A 20,237-nucleotide genomic window follows, 5' to 3' on the forward strand; every position below is an offset into this window, starting at 1 on the left:
CAAAAGTATTTTTTTAAAAAACACTTGTCAAGATAAACTGATTTTAGAAGCCTGCCAAACATGCTATAAGAATTTTTTATGTATTTCTAGAGTCTGATGCAACTTTTTGAATTGTAATTTTTGTTATTTTCTTATATACTCCCTCCGTTGATTTTTACTTGTCTTGTACTAACTTTCACACCCCTTAAGGAGCCATAAATATAATGACAATTTTATTATATAATCCCTAATTATTATTATTAAGTCATCTAATAATTGAAATCAATCAAAATACTTTAAAAGTTGTGCAACCACTAATAATTTCTTGAAGTTTTCAACCCAATAATTATTAATAAGGGAAAAATAGATATGAACTGGTGAACTATCTCCTGCAGACTGGACAAGTAAAAGTGGCCATCTTTTTTTCGTACACTGAACAAGTAAAAATGGACGGAGGGAGTATCTTTTTAGGGTATGTCCGGGGGAAGTATAGGAAAATATTTTCTTCTGGAAAACAAGTTCATTAAAATGAGGAAAATGACTTCCCTAATTAAAGTAGGAAAAACAAGTGCCACGGGTAGCATTCTACCAACCAACCCACCCCCAAATTACCACGCTATCAAACTCCAACTACCACACCGCCTCACCACCACGCAACTCACTCCCCCCCCCCCCCCCCCCCCCATCCATTTAAAAAAAAAAAAAATCTATACTCCCCCACACCTCTTAAGAAAGTACTAAATCCTAAGGAAAAAATAGGTAATTTGATTAAACTGCCTCTAATTAAATAGGTATTGGGATTTGATCACATTGTACTTAATAGGAACAAATTTGAAAAAATGAGGTTAATTCTTTCTTGATTTGATAAGTGGACACTCTTTTTGACAAAAAAAAGGCTAAGTGGACAACCTTTTTGATCCGGAGAGTAGATTTAATTATAATTACACAAGAAAGTTTCATCAATTACTACTAAATATGCAACACAAAAAAAAAAAAATGCACCAAACACTAAGGGTGTGTTCAGTATGGAGGAAAATGTTTTCTTGAAAAATGTATTCTTGAAAAATAAGTGAATTTTTTACTTATTTTCTTATATTCGATTGGTTACTTATTCTTTCATGTAGAAAATATTTTTCAAAAAATACCCACCCAAGCCCTAACATTGTGGAAAGAGGGTGGAGGGAAGGGTCGCATGGGGGTGGGTGCTGTAGAAACCCAAAAAAAAAAAAAGTTAAACTCTTTTGGAGGGTAGTACCTATTGGGTACCTAAACTAGTTCAAATTCGATCCCATTGGGTACCTTTTGCCTATGTGGCGCCTACGTGGCGCAACAATTGAGTCAATTTTTTGTTGGGCGCGTGGACATCCCTAAAGAGGTAAAATTTTATCCAAAAAAAAAAAATTTAAGGAAAAAAGGGATGTCACGCTTCCAACCAAAAATTAACTCAATTGTTGCGCCATGTAGGCGCCACATAGGCAAAAGGTACCCAATGAGATCGAATATGAACTGGTTTAAGTACCTAATAGGTACAACTCTCGATTTAGGTACTCCAAAAGAAAATGTGACAAAATTTAACGAACTATCTATGACTTTTGCCTTTTTTTTTTTTTTTTTTTTTTTTTTGTATTGACAAATTGTAGAATGACTAATTAAAAGTTTCACTCGCGCGGACAATACCACTAGTTTAGTAATAAGGGAATTAAATCTGAACCCTTCATAAACGGACACGTGTACTTAACATTAGCATCTAAACAAGCCTAATCCAACTACAGTATGAGTTATGAACTTATGATTAACCATGATTAAAATTGTAATCTGAACCCTTCATAAACTGACACGTGTAATAAGATTGGCAATCCCCGCGTTAGAGGAGCCTAATCCTGCGATAAATACCACTAATCTAATTATTCATTTATCCAATTAAACGTACTTCATTCCAAAGTCCAAACTTTACTCTCTAGCAACATAAAGTGGTAAGCTTCTTTGCTTCTTATTAATTTAATTACGAGCAATTTATCTGTTAATATCTTCTAATTGTGTTTACTTACTAATCTCTTGTATTAAGAGTAGTTTTTAGTGATCTTAATGAGAAATTAATGCTCCGTTATGTCTGCTTATATTTTAATTACGTGGAATTTATCTGTTAATCTTGTCTACTTTTAAGTAGTAACTATGTTTTACTTACAGATCTCTTGTAGTACGATTTACGAATAGTTTTTAGTGTTTTTTATGAGAAATTAATGCTTCGTTATGTATAGTTAATATTTTGATTAGAAGAACACATATGTAGAAGCATATGACAACAAAAAATTATTGTGTTTTATTCACAGATCTGATCTACTGTTAATTTTTAGTGTTCTAATCAGAAATTGATGAACTGTTGTGTTTTCTTATATTTTGAATAGATGATTTGTGTTTTATTTATGGATCTCCTTCCTGTGTTAGTTTTTAGTGATTTTCCTTAAGAAATTGATGAACTGTTATGTCTGCTTATAATTTGAATCGAAGATTTGTGTTTGATTTATGGATCTCTTTCTTGTGTTAGTTTTTAGTGATTTTCTATGAGAAATTGATGAACTTTTTGTGTTTGCTTATAATTTGAGTCGAAGATTTGTGTTTGATTTATGGATCTCTTTCTTGTGTTAGTTTTTAGTGATTTTCCTTAAGAAATTGATGAACTGTTATGTCTGCTTATAATTTGAATCGAAGATTTGTGTTTGATTTATGGATCTCTTTCTTGTGTTAGTTTTTAGTGATTTTCTATGAGAAATTGATGAACTTTTTGTGTTTGCTTATAATTTGAGTCGAAGATTTGTGTTTGATTTATGGATCTCCTTTCTGTGTTAGTTTTTAGTGATTTTCCTTAAGAAATTGATGAACTGTTATGTCTGCTTATAATTTGAATCGAAGATTTGTGTTTGATTTATGGATCTCCTTTCTGTGTTAGTTTTTAGTGATTTTTCCTTAAGAAATTGATGAACTGTTGTGTCTGCTTATAATTTGAATCGAAGATTTGTGTTTGATTTATGGATCTCCTTTCTGTGTTAGTTTTTAGTGATTTTCCTTAAGAAATTGATGAACTGTTATGTCTGCTTATAATTTGAATCGAAGATTTGTGTTTGATTTATGGATCTCTTTCTTGTGTTAGTTTTTAGTGATTTTCTATGAGAAATTGATGAACTTTTTGTGTTTGCTTATAATTTGAGTCGAAGATTTGTGTTTGATTTATGGATCTCCTTTCTGTGTTAGTTTTTAGTGATTTTCCTTAAGAAATTGATGAACTGTTATGTCTGCTTATAATTTGAATCGAAGATTTGTGTTTGATTTATGGATCTCCTTTCTGTGTTAGTTTTTAGTGATTTTTCCTTAAGAAATTGATGAACTGTTGTGTCTGCTTATAATTTGAATCGAAGATTTGTGTTTGATTTATGGATCTCCTTTCTGTGTTAGTTTTTAGTGATTTTCCTTAAGAAATTGATGAACTGTTATGTCTGCTTATAATTTGAATCGAAGATTTGTGTTTGATTTATGGATCTCTTTCTTGTGTTAGTTTTTAGTGATTTTCTATGAGAAATTGATGAACTTTTTGTGTTTGCTTATAATTTGAGTCGGAGATTTGTGTTTGATTTATGGATCTCCTTTCTGTGTTAGTTTTTAGTGATTTTCTTTAAGAAATTGATGAACTGTTGTGTTTGCTTATAATTTGAATCGAAGATTTGTGTTTGATTTACGGATCTCCTTTTTGTGTTAGTTTTTGGTGATTTTCTTTAAGAACTTAATGAACTTTTGTGTTTGCTTATAATATGAATAGAAGATTTGTGTTTTATTTATGATTTTATATGAGAAATTAATGAACTGTTGTGTTTTCTTATAAATTGAATAGAAGATTTGTGTTCTATTTAAGGATCTCCTTCCTGTGTTAGTTTTTAGTGATTTTCTATGAGAAATTAATGAACCGTTGTGTTTTCTTATATTTTGAATAGAAGACTTGTGTTTTATTTATGGATCTCCTTTTTGTGTTAGTTTTAGTGATATTCTATGAGAAATTAAAGAGCTTTTATGTTTTCTTATATTTTGAATAGAAGACTTGTGTTTTATTCACGAATCAACTTCCTGTGTTAGTTTTTAGTGAGTTTCTACGAGAAATTAATGAACTGCTGTGTTTGCTTAATATTTGAATGAGATTTGTGTTTTATTTACGGATCTCCTTTCTGTGTTAGTTTTTAGTAATTTTCTATGAGAAATTGATCAACTGTTGTGTTTGCTTATATTTTGGATATATGATTTGTGTTATATATACGAATCTCCTTTCTGTGTTAGGTTTTAGTGATTTTCTATGAGAAAATGAACTTTTGTGTTTTCTTATATTTTGAATAGAAGATTTGTGTTTCATTTACGGATCTCCTTTTTGTGTTAGATTTTAGTGATTTTCTATGAGAAATTAATGAACTATTGCGTTTGCTTAATATTCGAATAAGATTTGTGTTTTATTTACGGATCTCCTTTCTGTGTTAGTTTGTAGCGATCTTGTATGAGAAGTTAATGAACTGTTATATTTTGAATTGAAGAATATGATTCTGTAAGATGTGTTGTGTCACTACTTAAAACAAAAAAGTGAATTTTGCGATGGAATTGGTGGAAATTGGCTCGTCGGAAACATTTCGCATGGATCATGGCAAATCCACGACTAGCCAATTTCCGACTATGTGTCCGTCGAAAATTTGTGCTTTTTCTTTTTTAAATAGTTTGTTTTATTTATAAATCTCGTGTGTTAGTTCTTACTGATCTGATGCAGGAAAAAAATGTGAAATAACAAGATACGGTGTGGTTACACCAATGTTTTCATGATATAGTTGTTTTTTTAATGTTGTCTACTTTTAAGTAGAAATCGTGTTTTTTGTCTACTTTTAAGTAGAAATCGTGTTTTACTTATAGGTCTCTCGTATTACAAGTAGTTTTTAGTGATTTTTATGAGAAAATTAATGCTTCGTTATGTATACTTATATTATGTAGAAGAATATGACAATGAAAATTTGTTTTGTTTTATTCACAGATCTCCTCTAGTTAGTTTTCAGTGATCTTCTGTGAGAAATTGATGAGCTGTTATTTTTTGAATAGAAGAATATGATTTTGTAAGATGTGTTGCGTCACTATTAAAAAAAGCGAATTTCTGATGAAATCGGACGGAAATTGGCTCGTCGGAAAATTTCTGCGGACTTTCCATTGGAAATCCACAATGAACCAATTTCCGACGAGGTGTCAGTTGGAAAATTAGTGTATTTTTTTAATTACTGTGTTTTATTTATAGATCTTGTGTGTGAGTTCTTACTGATCTTATCCGGAAAAAAGGTGAAATAAAAATCGGTCGGAAACATTTCCGATGGACTTTCCATTGGAAATCCAAGACGAGCCAATTTCCGACTTTTGTGCCCGTCGAAAACTTGTGTTTTTTTGTTTAATAGTGTGTTTTATTTATAAATCTGTGTGTTATTTCTTACTGATCTTATCCGGGGAAAAAGGTGAAATAACAAGATACAGTGTGGTACTATATAGTAGTTCTAGTTGCAGTTTTCGCGATCAATCTTTCTGTTTTTGTACACTTCTCTTCCTATAGTTTTCTCACCGTACACGTAAAAATGGAGAGAAGCATGACTTGTTGATTTTGTTTGAGCAGATACTTCAAGGAAAGTAAGAAAAGTATTGATTTTGACTTGTTATTGCACAAGCCAGATGCTTTGAGATCTATCTTATTTGTTGATTTTCTTAGATCTCAGATCTTGACCTCCCCCGCCCCCCCTCCCCCCTCCCTGTAGAAGGGGGTTACATTACCTGTAGAAGCTAGAGAGTGTACTCTAGTTTTGGCCTAAACTATGTATATGTATTTGGAAAACCCACTAAATATCTATAAACATCAGCCTTAGAACCCAATTGTCATTGTATCAACAACAACAACAACAACAACCCAATTGTCATTGTATATTAACTCGAAATCACTGTAGGAACCCATAAACTTTAAATCTTGGTTCCGCATATGAGGGGATCCACCTTTGAGGTTTACATTATTTTTGTTATTGGCGTGGTTTGTTAAATCATTGGCGGGTAGCATTCAGCCACCTAGCTAGGTTGGTTTGCTTAATAGGCATAATTGTGCAACACCAACTTTCAATAGATACCATGCCAAAATGAGATGCCTAGCTGAAATTTTTGGATGTTAGGGCCGTCTATTTATTTGTCCGGAAATCAAAATGAAGTACCGTATATTGATTTTGAGCTGTTAAGGCACAACCCAGATATTGGTCCTCTATTTTATTTTTAAGCTTCATAATATGATGTTCTTAGAAAAAAAGCCGAGTCTGAAGTTAAATAGATGATTTTGAGAAAGGGGATTGACATTTTCTACTTAATTTCTCTATTGGATAATAATTCAAATATGGTTATGCTGTTCTAAGCTAACCTTGCTTTTCTTTTCCCCCAGGATTGTTTTTGAAGAAACGCAAAACAAGAAGGTTTATACATACTTGCAGATAAAGATAAGTAAAACAATGTCACATCCGTTCAACACCTTTGCCCTCAAGCTGAAAGTACACTGCAAGGATTGTGGAAAGAAACTGGAAAAACAGCTGCTAAAATTTAAGGGGGTTCATTCTGTGAAAATTGATCAAAAACTTGGGAAAGTAGTCATTTCGGGCGAAGTAGACCCTGCAAAAATCCTAAGCAAGTTTGAAAAGTGTGGGAGAGAAGCAGAGCTCTGGCCATGTGAACAATTAAAAGTGAATGATCCGTTGAACGATTCGGACATTATGGCGCAACTGGATCAACTGTCTGATGTCTCAGGATTGCATACAGTGGAGGTGACTAAAACCACTAGGATAACTTTCCAAGGAGAATCAACAAGCAATAACCGCACGATTACACAATCGACAGTGCTTCCACATGGTGGTGGTGGTGGGGGACTTTGTTCTGCTTCTTCATCGTCTTGTGGTTGCCATCGTGGTAATGCTAGTTTTGGTTTTTCTTGTGCAAATAACCAAAACCACTGTTCTTACCATAATATACCGGTTACACTATCGGAAGCGCTTCCACATGGTGGTGGTGGATTTTGTTCTGCTTCTTCGTCATGTTGTGGTAGCCACGGTGGTAATTATACTAGTTCTGGTTCTTGTTATGCGAATAACGGGAACAACTATTCTTACCATTGCCCGCGGCCGCAGCCAATGGGGTATATTCCTGATCCACCTATGGTACCCCCACGACGGTCAGGCGATCGTCCTATTCCATCAGCCCCTCTTATGCCGCCTGATTATTTTCATCAGCCAATACCATCACCACCTGCACCCTCGTGTGCCTCCTTCCTATTACAATGTCTTAAGTGATGAGAACGTAAATGGCTACCATAATCCAATGATGTGTGTGTGCGCAGATGTGTGTTTTTTTCATGTTATACTATGCGGTAGAGGTCCAGTTTTTATCCAAAAAAAAAAAAAAGGAGTGGAGGAAATACAGAAAAATGTAGCAGTAGTTCTTCATGTAAAATATGTTATGTTGTGCTTTTCTTTTTCGACGATTGTAAAGTGTGCTTAGTGTGTGATTCCTCAAAAAAAAAAAAAAAAAAAAAAAAAAGAGTTTGCTCGTTAGTGTGAATATTATCCCTTTGTTAATACAGTAGTTAATTTTAACCTTGTCTATTTCGATCATGATCACGAAAGCACTATTCTAGTAAAGTTGAACCTTTGAAACCCCAATTTCTGGTCCTTTCAGCTAATTCCCGTTTTCATGTTTGAGGATTTCTTTGTTCTTGCTGTGAGTTCCCTCTTTCCCCCGCACATTTGAGTATTTGATAGGGTGTCCTTCGTGAGCAGTATTAATCTGCGAATGTTGTAATTTTTGGCAGATTTTGTTTCGGTATTGATCATTTCTCCTTAACTTTTGATATCAGATGGTATGAATTTGCGGAAGATACACTTTGTTGTGGCATCAGAGAAGCCTTTGTTTAATTTGTACTAAGTCCATTCCTGCATTACCAAACATAATATGTTTAATTTCTATTTTAGATCAATTACCTTTTGCATATTTGGAACTACAGATTGATTCTCAGGGTAATTTGATTGTTAGGTTTTAGTCTATTAAATCCTCTCGATAGTGTTGTTGTCTATTTCTGTAGTACTTATGCCCATAGTAAACTTTGAATTGAATCGATAAATGATAATTCTGCTTAATTCCATCTTCTATTTGCTTGAGATGTTTTGTAAGTCCTATCATTATTCATTTAGCTGGAGTAATGGTTTAAAATTCACTGGAACTAAATTATTTAGATTCTATTTAACTGATCTTAGGGATACTATACCTCTGGAGATTAAGAAATGAATAAAACGCGGCTTCCTACATAAAGCAAAGGGGGGTTTGTAAGTTCCATAGCCTTCTGAAAATTCGTGTTGGATTATCGTCAAGAGTACCCTCTGTTGCTTTTTCCCATTCGCCGTTTCCAATACCAAGACACCAAAGCTAAATACCTCCGATTTTACGGAGTATAGCCTATGCAATGCATATTCTGGTGAGGTTCTTAGTTCTCCCATTACATGTTTTTGTCCTGCTAGATGGGGCTTTAGGAATCCGAATAAGATCAGTGAGGTACTCCTATAAGCATAACTCCGCCTGTGTGAGCTCTCTCACATTGCCGGTCCCAAGCCCGGATAAAGGAGGAGGGGTGCTGTAAAACTTGTCAATTCATGATGAATCCCCAAATAAAATAAGCGAAAATGAAGAAGTGGGGATTCATGACCTTAGTCCTAGTTGTTGTTGTATGCACAATATTGGATGGAGAAGTTGTAATAAGTATAAATGAATCAAGACTCCTGGTAGGCAAGTGGTCATAGATCACTTATTTTTTCCCCTTCAATGCAGCAGCCAAATAGTCTTCACCAGGTTCCTATGTTAAAATTTGGCAGTATATACTTCATTCTTGCAGAATGCTGGGTAAGGTTGCATACAATAGACCTTTGGGGTCCGGCCCTTCCCTGGACTCCCCGCATAGCGGAAGCTTAGTGCATTGGGCTGCCCTTTTTTCTTGTGTGGTAGTGTCCCAGTGTTTGCGCTTTATTTATTTACAAACATCACAGTCCTTCCAATGTTATAATTCCATAGAACATTATGCATGTGTTGGGGCATCAGGAGACAGTTTTAGAGTCCTGCCCGCCATGGAAGCCAATTCAGGACAAGCTCAACTAAAGCCCCACTTTCCACTCCTCTAAAGGTAAAATCATACTTCTTTGTCTACAGTGAGGAAATAAGTAAATGCTTCATCATTCACAAGCATATTTTTCCGACTTTTCTATGTGTTGAGTCTCATTTGAAGTTAGCATTAATTTGAGGCTCTTATCAAGTAATTTCTTAGTATTATCAGTTAATTAAGACTTGGCTTTGAGGTAAGTACTGAAATCACATGAAACGTGACTATTTCTTTAAGCCTGGACAATATTTGCCTGAAATAAATTTATTATAAGTTGAAACCTGAATTCTTTGCTTTTAATTCTTGGTGTTGAAATAACATTTCCAATGGTACTGCAGATTTTTAGTTAATTTTAAAAACAAACCTTGCTCAGATAGAATTAATGGAAGAAAACAGCGGAATTTTTGTTAATTTTCGATTATGTTTGTGAACTGGACAAAAACATTCCTCCTGAGGTTGTCAAATTCTTGTGCGTTAAAGTGAACCTGCCATTGACATTTTTCACGTTCAAACTTTTGTAATATGACTGTTACTTAAGCCTGATTAGTGATTGCCATCCATGGTGTGAAACCTAAAGGTCAATTGAGAAGGGGTTGAAAGTTGAACCTGATGTAGTAAGACACCCAAGATTCAGTGAACGAGCTCTCCTAAGGGCTAGTAAATCCTGTAGAGCAAATCTTCTGAGGTTAGTATTTTGACATTATAAGAGATGATATTTAAATAGCTTTCATACATCAATGGGACTGATCAAGGACATGTATCTCAATAGATGTTGAATCTTTCAGTAAGCCACACTCAAAGGAAAGATGAACAACAAAAAGTTGCAGAAAGTTGAACATTTAGAATTTGACAATTAAGTAGACCATCCCTCCAGGGAACCCTTGGTATAGCCCTTGTTATGTAAAAGTTTGGGGCTACCCCTCAAAAACTGTGATTTTGGTCTTTCCATTGAAAAATTCTAATGTCGATATTTGTAATACCCATAGTTTACAAACACTAGAATAGTGCTTCCTGATCATGATCGTAATAGATACCCTTCAAATTTTTACAGAACAAGAATATTCACACAAACAGTGAGCAAACTTTACGAATTAGTTACAAGAGCAGTTGACCAATAGATCTATCACATCACTGATCTTATTTGAACTAGTAGGAGTACTATTTTTCTTCATTTCCCTACCTTTTGTTTTTTCTTTGCATTCTCTTTTTGTTTTTTTTTTGTAACAATAGTACCTTAGCTACACATTGACAGGAAGCAAACACACACGCCCGCACGCACACATATGACAGCAATCATTGGATTATGCAGCCATTTGCATTCTCGTCGCTTAAGGCACTGTAATAGGTGTTAAGCATTTGCGAGGATGATGATGGTGGAGATGGTGGTCCCTGAAAATAATCAGATGGCAAAGGAGGGGCAGATGCAATACTACTACCACTTGACCACGATTGTGCTGTCAGTAGAGGTGGAGGTTGAGAATTGGAGAGTCGTGCCCTACCCCAATTTTCCATTGGGGGCGGGCGATGCTCGCAACAACAATTTCTGCTGTTTGCACAACAAGAACCAAAATTACTAGTATTACCGCCATGACAACATCCATGAAGATTATGACTTTGATTGATAGCAGCATGACCACCACAACACGACGAAGAAGCCGCACAAAATCCATCACCATGTGAATGCTCAAATTGTTCAAATTGATGATGAGGTTTGTTCAAATTGTTGGTAGTGCTGATTTCCAAGACTGTATCAGCAGGTTCATTTCTTGATTCTCCTTGGAAAGTCAACTTGATTGTTGTGGTCACTTCTATTGTTTGCAAGCCTGGAATCCCGGACAATTGCTCTACGTATTTCATAGTTTCTGGATCATGCAGTGGATCGATCACTTTAGATTGTGTGATTATCTGAACATTTTTCTCGTTTTTTATCGGAGTTCCTTGTTCCCATAAGAGTTCTGCTTTTCTCCCAAGTTTTTCTAACATGGTTAGAATTGTTGCAGGATCAACTGTGCCTGAAATGACTACATTTCCAAGCTTTTCATCAATCTTCACTGAATGGACACCTTGGATTTTTAGCAGCATGTTTTTCAGTGTCTTCTCACAAATCTTGCAGTGTAATTTCAGGTTTAGAGCGAAGGTGTTTGGAGAAACCAATGAATATGCCATTTGAAATTGCAAGTTTTTTTTTTTTTTTTTCTGATTAATGATGGGCCAAAGAAGGATAAGAATATAGCGGTGATTTGTAAAATGTTAAACTTAATTTCTTAGAGTTGCTTTATGAAATATTTATAGATGAACAAAGGGACACGGTGTACTTATTGACTAATTCTATCATTTGATAAGCGTTATATATATATGTAACGTATTGGTTAAGTGACTAATTGAAAGTTTGCTGTTTCACTGAAATTTCAGACTATCTGACGGTATTCATAATACGTAATGTATATCGCGTCATTACGAGTCACAAATGGAAAGAGCGGTTCTTCAGCTTTCCACTTTAGTCAAATGTGGCGAGAAAATAAAGGAGTAGGTTATTAGTCTTCCTGTGTCATTTGCCTAGTGACTTTGACTAAGCTTTTAGTGCTTATTTTGAAAAGTTTCTTTCTAAGCTTTTAGTGCTTATTTTGAAAAGTTCTTCGAAGATATATTTAAAGAGTAGCAGTTTGTGTTTGACTAATCTATTTGAAAAATAGTGTTGTCAATATTACAGTAGTGATTTTTGCTTGACCAAAATTTTCAAAGTGCTTACGGGAAAAAGTGAACTTTTAGTTCTGAAAAATAGCTTTCGCTATTCAAAAGCAATTTTTTTTTTTGGTTAAAAGCTTTGTAAAAAAATTGCAACTCTCTAAAACAAACACTTTTTAAAAGAATTTTAAAAAAAAATTAACTTTTGCAGAAGCTTAGCTAAACAGGTTAATAAGCTTAATGCGTGCGTCCTGTAATTTATTTAAGGAATGATTTGAGTCATTCTTATCCAAGCGAAGTGAATTGACATTCATCTGTCGGAAAATTATACTGGATAAATTAAATATGACAAACTATTTATGCTTCTTTTTCATTTTTATTTAAAGAATGCTTTTGCAGGATAGAGTTATTTTTGTTTGAGGGGAATCAATTGATATTCATTTGTTGGAAAATTATACCATATAAATAATACAATTATAAAATATTTATGCTTTTTGTGTAATTATTTCTTTGTATTTCGAATTTTCTTAATAAAAAATTTTATACTCCGCTATTGCTTCTATATAAATCGACACATACACTACTTGAATTGGGGTTCCTAAACATTTTTTTTTTGTGCGGATTGCCCTTTAAATGCAGTGGTCTTTAATTTTTGCCCCTCAAATTGGTGGTTTTTAATTTTTGACCTTCGCCTAATATCATGAGATTTGGAGTTCGAACCCCTGCTCAGTTTTAAAAAAAAAAATTCAAGGCAGAGTTTCGTAGCAAAGTTGGGTTTTAAGGCAGAGTTTTGCGAAATTTCAACTGAGTAAAAAAAAAAATTTGTCTTAATTTAAACCTCTACCTTAAGGTAAGTTTTGCCTTATGTCTGACTTATGCTTGAAGGCAATACTCTGCCTTAAGCAGTCAAATTCTACTTAAGTCAGAGTTTTAAACTATGAGCAGTCAAATTCTACTTAAGTCAGAGTTTTAAACTATGCCTAAAGGTAGCAAAACTCTGTCTTGCTAATCTTTTTTTAAAATTTTTGACTGAGCGAAAATTTGAACCCGGAATTAAGGGGTTTTAGCGAAGGGCAAATATTAAAGACAACCCCCATTTGACTTTTGAGGAACAAAAATTAAAGACCACCCCCGAATAAGGGCCATCGTGCAAATTTCCCGTTAATAAATCTTGATTTACGTCATAGTATACGCAGTTGATGCGTGTTTAACTATGTTTTGAATTTTGATTGCAACCAAAGTTATCAAATTAATAACTTTACTATTAATAAAGTAATATTACTGAGGTAATGGAAATTACAAAGATATGTTGCTGCAGTTTGCTACGAAGCTTTCGAATTGTATAAAATATATATAAAGTGAAGATTTGCGAATCGAGTTCTTTTTAATTATTACGTATCTCTCTTAAAAAACTCAAAGTGACTGTATACTGAGTCATACACGGACGAGCTTTGAATCAAGCTTGCTGATTATCATTTAAAACAAGCCTTTAAAATCATGAAATGTCACGGCGATTAACTTCTTCCTCCTTAACTAAAAGTCCCGAATTCGAGTCTTGAGAATGAAGTCGCCTTTGGCGAGAGAGATTATTGCTCTAGAGTGGGATCTCGTGACACAAATTCATATCAATCAGGCTCCAATGCGGATATCAGACACCTAATGTGAAACTATAAAAGAAAACTTTATTATTATTACCAAAGTTCGTGGTGGGGTGTTAAATCCTTTCGTCCTTGACCATAGGTCTGGGGTTTGAATCATGGGAATAGAGTCATCTTTATGTGAGAGCTGTTTTACTACCTAGATCGATGCAAATCGAAATTAGTCGGGCCTCAAATCAAGTATGATCAAACACCGTGTAGGAGAAAAAAAACGAACCTTTATTTATGTTTCTTGGTACCAAAGTAATTAAGTTTATTACGTGTGAACTAAAATATGAAATACTGATTCTAGATCAGTATCAACAAAAAACAAATACTGGGGCAAGTGAATTTGAAATCAGTTTTAGTTGCAAAAAAAGGAAAGTCAAGATTTTCAATCATATGTTATACATTTCTCTTTCTTTAGCATTTAGTATTGGAACATTGATTGATGATCGAACATTATCTAATTTCAATTGACTTCTTAAGCTGCGTTAAAGGTGGAAAAATCTCTTGTCTAACCTACATCAACGTTGACTTATTTTAAAGTCTTTTTTTTGTTTTTGTTTTTGTTTTGTTTTGTTTACAACTTGACTTGTTCATTACACGTTCATGTTAGTTTAGAAGAACTTTCAAGGGCATCAATGTGATGAAGCTTGAGCAGGCCTAAAAAATTTATCCGCGCTTGATGTTTATAGCAAATGGAGGATATAAATATTTTGTCTTTTATATACACATCTATCATTACTTAATTAACTATGGTTTAGATATACTTAAATAGTAACTATCAAAATTGTTAAATTATTTGTTTTAGTTTAAACACATATTTAACACAGGGGTACTGCTAAATACCTTATTAGATGAACCTCTGGATTGAGCTAAGTGATTGACACTAAAAAGGCAAAGGGAGTTAACATTAGCACCATATATCTTCATTATTTTTTTTTCTTTTGGAAGTATCTTCATTATTATTCTTTAGAGGAGAAGAGAATAATAATGATTAGTTTTCTGTCTTTCTATGGAGAAAAGAAACACTAAAGATAGAAATCTTAGAATATGATTAAGTTCTAATTTGAAGTTATTCAATATTAATGATTATACACATTTTTTTTTCTTGAATACCGCCAAAAATGAATTAAGGCAAAAAATGAGTCAATTAGTTTGATTGACCACTTGTGCAACTATCCAAGTGAAATCCAATGATCGTCGAGGCTTGTAGTCGAATAAATATGACACTTCACCTTTAAACAAAGATTTGAGGTTTGAGTGAGAATTTTTTTGATCGGAAACGCTTTTCCTTTAATGATCGTGAAAATCTAAATTAATTGGTATCTCAAAATGGGTACGAACCGAGTGCAGAAAAAAGTGAAAGCCAATGAAGAACTGATCAACCTTTTAATATTCCCTAATCTTTTAGCCTTAGCGTTAACTAATATAAACATAAGAGTATACTTTCTACAAATCCATCAACTGGATTCATTATTTATTGGATATAACTATACCTTTATGAAAAAATGCACATCTTTTCTCTTGTTCCTGCGATTTTTATCTTTCGACACAGTTTCACTCATATTGCTAAGCAAAAGCAAGGGAAAACATTATTATACAAACAGAAGAAAAAATTAAACAACCCCATTCAACTTTATTTTGACATAAAAAATCACATCACATGAAGAAAAAGATATATGATGCCTGAATTTGATATTCATGAGTATTGACGTGATAAAGATGATAATAAATTTAATTAACTTGCTATCACGGACTAAAATTCACTACTAAAAAACAGGAAAAATGGATCAAAAATTTTAGACCACACTTTTTGGTCGAAATTTTCAATTTTTTTTTTCTTTGGATTTCGACCACATGCGGTCATTATTTAAACATGATATAAAATTTCAATCACGTGAGGTCAAAACTTTTTTTGGTACAAATAATAAATGAAAAAAAACATTTTCTAAAAAATTAAATTATATATTTGGACCGCACGCGGTCAAAATAATGAAGCTGAAAATTTAATAATTATACTCCCCCAACCTTGAATCGTCCTTCATTCCCCCTCCCAAATATTTTATACCAAAACCTAAATTCCCATCACTCCCACCCGTACGCCGCCGCCGACGCACCATCGCCACCACTGTCTGTCCTCCGTCGCCGCCACTAAAGGTAAGTAATTTTTGTGGAGCAAACTTCTCCTTGGCTTCCTTAAAACAAAAACCAATTTGTTGGTACTAAAAATGTACCAAATTAACAAAGGAAGGTTCAAGCTTCATCAAGAATAAAAATTACTGGTTTTAGGTATATAGTCTTATGGAAATTATGCTTCCTTTTTTGTCCTCACCTGAGGGGGAAATGAATCTTAAATAGATTGAGATGAACATTTACAAGAAACTTTTATAAACATTTAGTCCTCAAATAGATTGAGATGAATATAAAAAATTGACATCATCAATATATATAACTTTGATCAATACTTTTTTTTTTGATAACCATGATATTCGGACCAGCTTGTGTGCACCTCAACTAATTTCATGGAATAAATATTTTAATCAATACTCATGAGAAGATGCATATACAAGGAGGTAAAGAAGTTGAAACACCAAAGATACCAAATGTCAATCCTTTCTCTTAAATAGGGATTTTACTCTCATTCTTTATTAATTGGAATAGGATTACAATAGTTTATAATTAATACTTGGTAGACTCATACTTAAAAGCAATTTTAAGTATTGTAAGTACAAATACCTTTGGGGAGGTTAGAAGGCTTACTGTTCAGGCAAACCTTTTTTGGTTGGTTAAATACCACTGAACTATTTACAGTAATTCTCTGAGGAAATTGCATGGTTTTCCCTTCAAATGAGGTGGTCTTTAATTTTGCCGCTCACAACCAAGGGTGGGCATGATATGATAGATAAAGAAAATATCGAATACCATACCGAAGTATATAGTTACATATATAATTCATATATCTTAGTATTATAATACTAACAAATATGTAAACTAGTATTAGTACCAAACTAATTGTTTAAACGTTGGAACTTCCCCTACTCTATCTTGATTTAAATGTCTTTTTTGTATAATTGATTTACGAAGGGGGTCGCTTGTAATTTCTTTTGAATATATTTACATGTGTAAGGTGTTAATACAATATAATTGAGACGTTTCTTGAATAGTCAGAGTCATAATTCTTTGTGATACGGGTATATGTAAGTCGAAGTTGAATAAACTATGGTACCGATTTACCGTACATCAAAATACCAAACCGAACTTAGAAATACCGAACCATACAGAATTAATCTAGTATAGTAATGGTATAATATTTTTAGAAATCGAAAACCAAAATTACTGTACTGAAATTTTAAATACCGTACCATGCCCACCTCTACTCACAACAGAACTTATGTCTACTGGGGCATAAGTTGTATTAGAAACTGAATTCATGTGGGGCATAATGTGTGGGGGTATTTATTATGATGCGAATATATAAACTTATGCTTAGCAAAAAAATTATTTATTACGAGGAATAAAAATTAAAGACCAGCACAAATATGGACAAAGGTGCAAATCGAAAGGCTTTTAGCCCTAATACATTAATTTGGGCAGGACCATTCCAAATTCGGGTTGATATTAACACCCTTTTAATCGGAAAATCTTGACCGACCACCAACTCTCTTGGTTGCTATTCTTCCAACTTCCTCGTTTATCCGGCGAAATCCGAGTTTACTATTTTTTTTTCAGTAACCTAATTTGTCAATTTTGTCGCGATTTCAATCCTAATTGTGAATTCTATTTCTATATATTACAAAAAGCTTCACTTGCAAAGTTGTGATTTTTACAAGTTAATTTGCATTTGGCTACACATGTAATAATAAATCTCTGAAAATTTTTATCTCATCAAAAAGATAATAAATTGATGATTAATATTAGTAAAGCTGAATTCTTGTCCTTTGGGGATAAATTCTTTGATAGAGTACAAATATCCACAATTTTATCAGTTAATTTGCATTGGCTGCACATGTAATGATAAAATTTATCTCATCAAAAAGGTAAAATTGGAAACTTTGTTTTAGCTATAGTGAAACAAGATAAACCTGGATTGATATTGTATTCTATCAAAGTATATCTGCTCAAATTCTTGTTTGTGGAGCTATATATGTATAATAGATCTGGATTTGTTCCCTTGCATGGAAAATTACGCTCTATGTCTATTTTTGAAAATATTTACGCCACGTAGCCCATACTTTAAGTTTGTTACCCGATTTAGCTCAAATTTTTGTATAAACACTTTATACACTATTATACACTTTATATACTTTTCCCTCCGGGTATAGTGTTTTATAATATTGTATAATGTTGTATGTTGAGCTACACGGCGTAATAATTTATGTTGGGCTGTATATTTTTGAAAATTTCCCTAAAATATCTACATCTCAATTTGTGTATGGAATGTGCTTACGGGTTCGGATTGATCAGTTTTATACCGTGCTACTCGGACTCTTCAAAAATATTGATGGGTGCATGTTGGATCCTCCAAAAGTAGTGTATTTTTGGAGGATCCGACATGGGTGCGGCAACATTTTCCGAGAAGTGAATCCAGCTCTAACTACTTCGAATCTTAGTATTTGGAATCAATTGGGCTAAAGTACACCTTGAATCTAAATCAGTCTTTGCTGATTGGACCTTGAGTTCTTATTACTATGTTAAAACTTTCTTTGATAGTTACTGTCTTAGGAAATTTATTGATTTATGTAGTCGTAAATACGTTTTCATTTACGTTTTCATTTACTGTTACCAATTTCAAAAAAAGAATAAAAATGTTTTCATTTATCGATATTATTGATAATTGGACAGTAGATAACATTTGAGACCAAGTGCCCATCTAACTCTTTCCTCAAACAAGCATGATATATTTAGACGTACTTACTTTGTATAACTGCTGATGTTTACGAGAAGTGATGTTGAGTTATTGTGTATCTTTTTCAGGTAATTGGCAAGAAGCCCACCAATTTGAACTTCGTCCGTCTCAGTCCCAATTTCAAATGGGGAAAAACGATTTCTTGACCCCAAAGGCAATTGCCAACCGAATAAAAGCAAAGGGCCTGCAGAAGCTACGATGGTATTGCCAGATGTGCCAAAAGCAATGTCGAGATGAAAATGGATTCAAGTGCCACTGCATGAGTGAGTCCCATCAACGTCAAATGGAGATCTTTGGTCAAAACCAGAATCGCATTGTCGGTGGCTATTCCGAGGAATTCGAGAGCCAATTCCTTGAGCATATGAAGCGCAGTCACCGCTTCAGTCGTATCGCTGCGACTGTTGTGTACAATGAGTATATTGCCGATCGCCATCATGTTCATATGAATTCCACTCAATGGGCAACATTAACTGAGTTTGTGAAGTACTTGGGAAAAACAGGAAAGTGTAAGGTTGAAGAGACTCCGAAAGGGTGGTTTATTACCTATATTGATCGAGACTCCGAGACTCTCTTCAAAGAAAAAATGAAGAACAAGAGAATTAGGGCAGACCTAGCAGATGAAGAGAAGCAGGAAAGGGAGATTAAGAAGCAAAGAGAGCGTGCAGAGCAGTTGATGGGTGGAGGAAATATGGATGGTACTGAGCAGCAGTTGGAGCTGCAACCGAAACCCTTGGAGAAATCGGAGACTGATCAGAAGATAAAGTTAACATTGGGTTCGACTTCAAAACCTGTCGTGAAAGAGAGAGCAGAAAGCTCAAAGTTTGTGTTTGATGAGATAGATAATGAGAAGAGGGAAAAAGGTAACAAGGACGGTGAAAAAACTGGTAAGAATGTTAAAGGTGGAGGTAAATCAGTGTTGGATGATTTAATGCGAGAGGAAGAGCAAGCCAAGGAGCGGAGTAATAGGAAAGATTACTGGCTATGCGAGGGGATAATTGTGAAGGTAATGAGCAAGGCTTTGGCGGACAAGGGTTACTATAAGCAAAAGGGTGTTATTCGTAAGGTTATTGATAAGTATGTTGGGGAGATTGAGATGCTTGAAAATAAACATGTTTTAAGGGTTGATCAAGAAGAGCTTGAGACTGTAATTCCCCAAATTGGAGGTCTTGTGAGGATTGTTAATGGTGCATACCGTGGATCAAATGCAAGACTGTTAGCAATTGATACAGATAACTTTTGTGCTAAAGTGCAAATTGAGAGGGGAATATATGAAGGGAAGATTCTCAAGGCAATAGATTACGAAGACATATCCAAATTGGCTCAATGACAGGGATAAAGGATGCCAAAGGACTAGTATTGGTCAAGAACTTCTTGCACTACTTATTGTACTTCGCAAGACCACTTGGTTAGTTGTCAGTTATACATTATGGCTAATGCTGGTTTCTACATAGGTGATGGTTGTCTCTAGTCTTTCATTACTTCTTCTCCCTTTGTTTTGTGATGTTTTCGTTTTGATAAGCCATCAGTCATTTATGATGTCACCATGCTCTTATATGGTTGTTCATCTTGTATTTTTGGGAACACTAGTGATGTTTCACATCTATGTTTAGAAGAAGCTGCCGCTACTTTCTTCAATCTGTTGTCACTGGATATTTGCATATAAGCTCTGGAATCCGCAAGTCACGACTTAGGCAATCACTGAAAGTTAAAGAACTAAAAAAACAAGGCCCCCTCCTTTGGGATGGTGGATGGGTTTGTATTTTTTCTTGTTTAATTATCAATAATATGCTGCTTGTCT

The 20,237-nt window shown here is 34.0% G+C and overlaps 3 protein-coding genes across 4 annotated transcripts; 2 read left to right on the forward strand and 1 right to left on the reverse strand.

Annotated features, from left to right (window-relative positions):
* Positions 1-1,811: 1,811 nt before the first annotated feature.
* Positions 1,812-8,195, forward strand: LOC132640199 (heavy metal-associated isoprenylated plant protein 32-like). Of its 2 annotated transcripts, XM_060356686.1 has the most exons (3): positions 1,812-1,952; positions 6,455-6,972; positions 7,916-8,195. In XM_060356686.1, exons 2-3 carry the CDS (start codon positions 6,522-6,524, stop codon positions 7,981-7,983), a joined length of 519 nt encoding a protein of 172 aa, XP_060212669.1. In that variant the 5' UTR covers positions 1,812-1,952; positions 6,455-6,521; the 3' UTR covers positions 7,984-8,195. The 2 variants fall into 2 exon arrangements, with proteins under 2 accessions (XP_060212669.1, XP_060212668.1); XM_060356685.1 differs by lacking the exon at positions 7,916-8,195 and having other exon boundaries at positions 1,813-1,952; positions 6,455-7,763.
* A 2,296-nt stretch (positions 8,196-10,491) lies between these two features.
* On the reverse strand, positions 10,492-11,516 carry LOC132640198 (uncharacterized). Its single transcript, XM_060356684.1, has one exon. It carries the CDS (start codon positions 11,369-11,371, stop codon positions 10,499-10,501), a length of 873 nt encoding a protein of 290 aa, XP_060212667.1. The 5' UTR covers positions 11,372-11,516; the 3' UTR covers positions 10,492-10,498.
* Positions 11,517-15,534: 4,018 nt separating this feature from the next.
* On the forward strand, positions 15,535-20,074 carry LOC132640200 (KIN17-like protein). The gene is made up of 2 exons (XM_060356687.1): positions 15,535-15,690; positions 18,508-20,074. The coding sequence occupies exon 2, from the start codon at positions 18,564-18,566 to the stop codon at positions 19,764-19,766; it is 1,203 nt and encodes a 400-aa protein (XP_060212670.1). The 5' UTR covers positions 15,535-15,690; positions 18,508-18,563; the 3' UTR covers positions 19,767-20,074.
* Positions 20,075-20,237: the final 163 nt, after the last annotated feature.

Source organism: Lycium barbarum, chromosome 5, assembly GCF_019175385.1.
Source record: "Lycium barbarum isolate Lr01 chromosome 5, ASM1917538v2, whole genome shotgun sequence".
NCBI lineage: Eukaryota > Viridiplantae > Streptophyta > Magnoliopsida > Solanales > Solanaceae > Lycium > Lycium barbarum.

Coding starts and splice junctions, on each gene's coding strand:
- LOC132640199 (XM_060356685.1), top strand. CDS start 6,522: ATGTCACATCCGTTCAACACCTTTGCCCTCAAGCTGAAAGTACACTGC.
- LOC132640198 (XM_060356684.1), bottom strand. CDS start 11,371: ATGGCATATTCATTGGTTTCTCCAAACACCTTCGCTCTAAACCTGAAA.
- LOC132640200 (XM_060356687.1), top strand. CDS start 18,564: ATGGGGAAAAACGATTTCTTGACCCCAAAGGCAATTGCCAACCGAATA.